General features: G+C 39.0%; 1 protein-coding gene across 1 annotated transcript in view; it reads left to right on the top strand.

Annotated features, from left to right (window-relative positions):
- The window catches only part of LOC104537658 (triadin-like), a gene marked incomplete at both ends in the record, with an annotated part of 39,217 nt that overhangs the window by 4,977 nt on the left and 28,240 nt on the right, over positions 1 to 6,000 (top strand). Inside the window, one exon of the mRNA XM_010180602.1 lies at positions 548 to 742. Coding sequence (XP_010178904.1) covers positions 548 to 742 — 195 coding nt within the window. The remainder of the gene's footprint in view (positions 1 to 547; positions 743 to 6,000) is intronic.

The raw sequence follows: 6,000 nt of genomic DNA, 5'->3' as shown, positions 1-6,000 counted from the left end.
GTAGGGAAAACCATGAACTGACCTGTCTCAGACTAGGGAGATTGGTTTAGAGTGAGGCTCAAGAACTCAAGACTCTTGGGCAGAGAGCTAGAATCAGTGCATAAAATCGACCCTAAAAAATAGCCACACTTTATATCAACCACAATTACTGTTTACAACAGAGTAAGCTCTGTTCTCTGAAGTCTAAAGTTACTCAGATTTAGCCGGGACGTACCTTCCATATTTGTTTGCTTCATGACCAACATTTATTTCCCTAGTTTACACCATAAAATACTAACATATTATCACTACAAACATGGAATATTATTTGTCATAGCCTACTATCCTTAGTATCAGCCAAATATTTGGTGCAGGACTGAAGACACAAGATGCTTGTATCTCATATTTCTGTCTAGGTCTGTCTGGTTTGGGGGAATTGTTGCTTTCAGCAAAGTGTTAATGATGAAGAAATACTCATTAGTAATGGCGCAAGATAAAAGAAATGGTATTCAATGTGATTCTGGAGGGAAAGAATGATACTGAAAATTTTTTTCTTTATTGCCTGCAGAGGAGAAGAAAGTAAAGAGCACTAAAGTGGAAGCAAAAGTTAAAAAGGAAGTGAAAGATGGAAAAGGAGAAGCAAAGATGACTGAGAAGGTCAAGCAGGCAGAGACTAAAACAACAGAAGTTGGGCTAATAAAGACCAAACCAAAAGTTAAGGAGGAGAAAGCTCTTCAGACTGTAACTAAAGCGGAAAAGAAAGGTAAACAAAACCAGGAGGAAGCAGATGAAGATCTTTAGAAGGTAGTAGGAAAGAAGCAGAGAGAATGGAGCTAAAGCTGGCAAAGACCAAAGCCCACTCATGAAAAAGAAAAGTGCAGTACAAATAATTTCCAGATGAATCTTGGACCAATAGAATGAGTCTACCAAGAATAAAATAAGTTTAATTTAAATAACCGGAAAGTTCTAACTGTTTGTCCTGGCTAATGATTCATTTTAGTTTAAATTCCTTTTTACCAAGGACCAATTTCTCTTCAGATAGGCTTAAGTCTTCATGGATTTGCTCAGTAGAATGTTACACAGTGTATTGCTAGTAAAGATATTTTGGAAAATATAGACTGTTCAATGACCTGTTGGGAATTATATCTTGTATCTACATCTGCATATGTCCTCAGTAACAATAGAAAAGTAGCAGCAGAGAAAAAGGAATGTAATAATTTGTATTACATCAGTTTATATGAGATGTTGTCACATTGTCAGGTATTGTATGACGTAGTGATGCATAGTGATCCTGGAGTGTGTGGAAGATAACTTCCTGACACAGCTGGTGAAGGAACCAACAAGGGAAGGTGCCCTGCTGGACATGCTGTTCGTAAATAGAGAAGCTCTTCTGGGGGATGTGATGGTTGGAGGCTGTCTTGGGCATAGTGATCATGAAATGATAGAGTTTTCAGTCCTTGGAGAAGCAAGGAGGGGGAGCCAGCAGAACTGCTACTTTGGACTTCTGGCAGGCAGACTTTGGCCTGTTTAGGGAATTGGTTGGCAGAGTTTCTTGGGTCGCAGTTCTGAAAGGCAAAGGAGTCCAAGAAGGCTGGACACACTTCAAGAAGGAACTCTTAAAGGCACAGGAACAGGCCATTTCTGTGTGTCGGAAAACAAGCTGGCAGGGAAGAAGAAGGAGCATCTCCCTTATGAGGAGCGGCTGAGGGAGCTGGGTCTCTTTAGTTTGGAGAAGAGGAGACTGAGGGGTGACCTCGTTAATGTTTATAAATTTGTAAAGAGCAAGTGTCAGGAGGAAGGAGCCAGACTCTTCTCAGTTACAGCCAATGACAGGACAAGATGGAAATGGGTGCAAGCTGGAGCATAGGTGGTTCAATCTGAATATGAGGAAAAACTTTTTTACTGTAAGGTTTACAGAACACTGAGAGAGGCTGCCCAGAGAGGTTGTGGAGTCTCCTTCTCTGGAGACATTCAAAACCTGCCTGGACGCGTTCCTGTGCAATCTAGTCTAGGTGATCCCGCTCTGGCAGGGGGGTTGGACTGGATGATCTTTCAAGGTCCCTTCCAACTCCTAATATTCTGTGATTCTGTGTGTGATCTGTCTGATGTAATTTGATGTGATCAGCTTCCTTATTTCTCCTAAAAAGGAAAGCAATACCATTACCCTGGTGAAAGGAAGAAATTCAGTGATAAGGAAAGAATCAATATGCATCAGCACTAAAGGAATGTGTTAACTACATGTCTCTCCAGAGCCAGCCTGGGTTCTTTCACTCCCAAGTTGCACTCACTGGTCCCTTGATTTCCCTGTGGCTCTTCCACAGTGTTAGGTACAATTGTGTATGAATGAAGGCAGCAGGACCCAGCTCTCTGAACACATTGCCATGCTGCAGGCACAGGATTATGCTCACATTAGTAGAGGCAGCTCAGTGCTGTGTGGCTCACCTATCTGATCCTTTCAGCTGATAACCACAGATAAATCCTTATGCCTGAGCATCAAAGCAGCCATCCTTGCCTGGATATCTGAATCTGCAGAGGCAGATACTCTCAGAATTTCATAGCCAGAATTTCAGCTCTGGACTCCTTAGGAGTTGCCTGAATTACCTGTTTTTATAAATCTGAAAGGAGAGATTTTGAGACATAGCTCACTTTCTGACATACATAGTGTGCTGAACCAGGGTTGAGGGTTTTTTTAGCATTTATTTGTATTCTCATTAATTTTGTTTTTTCTTGAAATACTTGAGCCTTTGAGGCATAAAATCAAAGCAGCTTCTTTCATGCTGATTGCTGTGACCAAAGGAAAAGTTCTGCAAATTGTTGAGCTCCTCTTAGGAGGTGCAAATCTCTTTCAGTTTTTGTTTGCTCTGAAAGAGTTTCAGTGCACAGTGGGATCCACTCCACACTGTTCAGGATAAGGCTCTCGAAAGCCATGGTGTGCAGATGAGGTACTTTACTCCCTGGCAGCAAAATATTTTACAAAGTGGTCAAAGATTACACAGAGAGCAAGAGAGTAGTGGTGGGTTTTTGTGTGTTGGTTTGAGTTTTGTAGGGTTTTTTCCCCTGTTTTAGCTAACAAATATTAGCAAAATGATCCATCTTAACATCAAACATTAACAGATCACTTTGTAAGCCTGCTTTAGAGTGTGACCCCAGTGGCTGTGCATTGAACCCTGGCAGGTGAAAGAGGGAATGAGCAGCTGGAGTGGAGGAAAGAAGAAGCCTCTTAAGCTGCCCTTATCACTGAAGATAAGGCTACACACATTTAGTGAAAGCTGCCTTTTCTGCTTTCACCCTTCCTTTTTCCACCGTGAGTTGCTGCTGCCCAGCCGCATACTCTCAGAAAATTCAGTTGATGTTTCAATCTCACTGTCATCCAAGGTGAACACAATTTTGAAGTCTATATCGTTTTCCCAAGATTTCCTGATCCTGCAATCCTTACTTTTCCTTGTTCATGAGAGTAGTTCTGACAGCTTTTCTCCAACAATGTAAAAAAAAAAAAATGATAGTAATCATAGAAGGGTTGCTGTGATGTCCCTGCTGTTGCATCATTAGACTAGATGATCTTTTGAGGTCCCTTCCAGCTCTTAAGATTTTGTGATTCTGTGATTCCACAATCAAAATTAAAAAACATAGGTCACATCCTGAGGTAAATCACATGAGGTCCAATGACAGAATTATCTATGACTGCTTTTTTCAATAAGAATCTAGTCCCAAACTTTGATGTGTTTCATTAGTACACAGATTAATATTTTTGTCACTGTTATATAGTTGTAAAGTAAAACTACAGTGTGAATTGCTCTTTTTAACAAAAGAGTTTAAATTAAAATGAATTTTTAGCCATGAAGAGACATCTGGAAAAGCATATTAATTTAAAATTCTTTATGTTTCGATCTTTGCTGATTGGCAGAATTCTCATGAACTTCAATGGGATGTTACAGTGCACCTTATTATTTCATATACAGTAGAAATGTTATTTTTGGTATTCAGAGTTTAACATTCTGCCTTCAATATTTTTTATAAATCCCAGTTTTCAGGGGTTGAGTTGCTTTAGAAAGCCTATGAGGAGAAGATTAATATGAAATCTTTCTTCTCTGGTACAATCAAGGCTCTTTTTTTTTTTTTTTTTTTTAAGTTTTTAAGGACAAGACCTGTGCTTTGCTATTTGGGCTAAAGCTTAGCTTTCTGGGCTAAAGAATTGGTATTACTCCATTTTATTTATTAATACTCACTGAGGCCCTGTTTGCAAGTGCACTGAAGTCAGTGCAAACACTGCTGATTTCAGTGGCTTTAGATGGGCTTACTGAGGATATGGATTTGTACATACTTGTTTTCTTACACGTATGCTGCTACTTTTTTCAGAAATTAGCACACGGATTTAGGGCAGATATTGCAGCCAAATTCTTTAGATTCCTTAAGTATGGAATCCAAAGCTGGACCCAGCCAGAATGACAGATTTGAATTATTAAATATGCAAGTACAAACTATTACGAGTAGTTATTAATTTTTTAAAAGCAATGTTCATAACCACAGCCCTGTGTATGTCCTGAAAGGTTCTCCTCAGGTTCTGCAATATTGACTAGTATTACCCTCACCACCTCAGTAACAGCAAACAGCTGCATGGGCTTCTATTGCAGAAACAATTGATATTTGCTGAGCTTGTCAACCCCTTCCTATTTTCCACAACATAGGAAATCATTACTTGAAAGCTGAAGTTCTCTACCCAAGGACTTCTATGGCAGTCAACATAACAAAGCAGCAATTACATAAATGCCTCAGCATCAACTAAACTTGATGCTCCAGTGAACTAAAAAAGAAAGCAAACAAGACTATGAGTGTTATATACTTGGGAACATGAGTTTCCATTTAAATACAGTAGTTATGCCATTGTTAAAATTTTAAGTATCCCAAAGTCTGCATAATTTTGTTTTGAAGTTGGCAAAGAGAAAGTAAGTGGCTTTGTCAGTGAGTAGGAGAGAGATGCAACTGGAGGTGGAGAGAGATATAAATTCTATAGCCTAAAAAGTGTGCTAGAACAGTCTAGGACAGACGGATATGTTTAATTCAGAGACTGCTGTGAACTAATTTAGCTAACCAGAGTTGGCACTTAGACATCAACATTAAGTTTCAAAGCGAATGTCCCTCAGAGTCCATTGGACAATGTGTTTTTTTTCTGGCCGGCTGGAGAATCCAGCAATATTGCAATTCTTTTGCACTCAGTTAAAACTGGCAACTTTTCTTCACTGTTCTTGAGGACAGAAATCTTATCAAGGTCTTCAACTCTGCTTATGTATAGAAGAAATCAATAGGCAATCAACATTTTTGAAATCAGGGTTTCATTTAGATTCAGAAGCCTTAATTTCTGAATAGCATAGTTTTAATATATATTCAGTTTTAATATATACATATATATATATTTGTAAAGAATGGTGTTTGGAAAATAATTCTATAGTGACATGATAAAATTATGTGGAAAATGTCATTGTTACAGGAGTGTAAGTACACAGAGTTCTGTTTATATTCCCATTCACTAAATGTACCTATTGCTTATACTGTTAAAACGATATTAACAAAATACTGTGATATAAAAGTTTATTGAATTTTCTGTCACCTGGCTGTGACTATTCGAAATGAATCTTGAAGGATAAGAAAAAGTCTTTGGGACCTGTAGGCAGGCAGCAGCTTGCCCAGTACTTGTGTGTGGGATCAGGACGTGTGTCAAAACCAAGGCCGCACACTGCTGACCTGGGGTACACACTGTCCTGCCAGCACAGAAGAGCTGGTCGTTCCGGGGCAGTGAGAGCTGGTAATTCTGAAGTTCTTGGCTAGGAGGCTTGAATTAGATTTGGACAATAAATTGTCTCTTTCTGAACATGTGAATTATTTGAAGGTCAGGAAAAGCCAAAACGTACATGTAAAAATGACCCCGAAATGTGTCTTTGCACTGCCAAGTTTGTCCTCACTGTTAAATAGAAACAAAATTCTAAATTTATTTTCTTCATTACTCTTTTTTTTCCTTTTTGCTCT

The sequence above is a fragment of the Mesitornis unicolor genome, unplaced genomic scaffold, assembly GCF_000695765.1.
Source record: "Mesitornis unicolor isolate BGI_N332 unplaced genomic scaffold, ASM69576v1 scaffold28963, whole genome shotgun sequence".
In the NCBI taxonomy this organism is placed as follows: domain Eukaryota; kingdom Metazoa; phylum Chordata; class Aves; order Mesitornithiformes; family Mesitornithidae; genus Mesitornis; species Mesitornis unicolor.
This window is presented reverse-complemented; position numbering and strand designations above follow the sequence as displayed.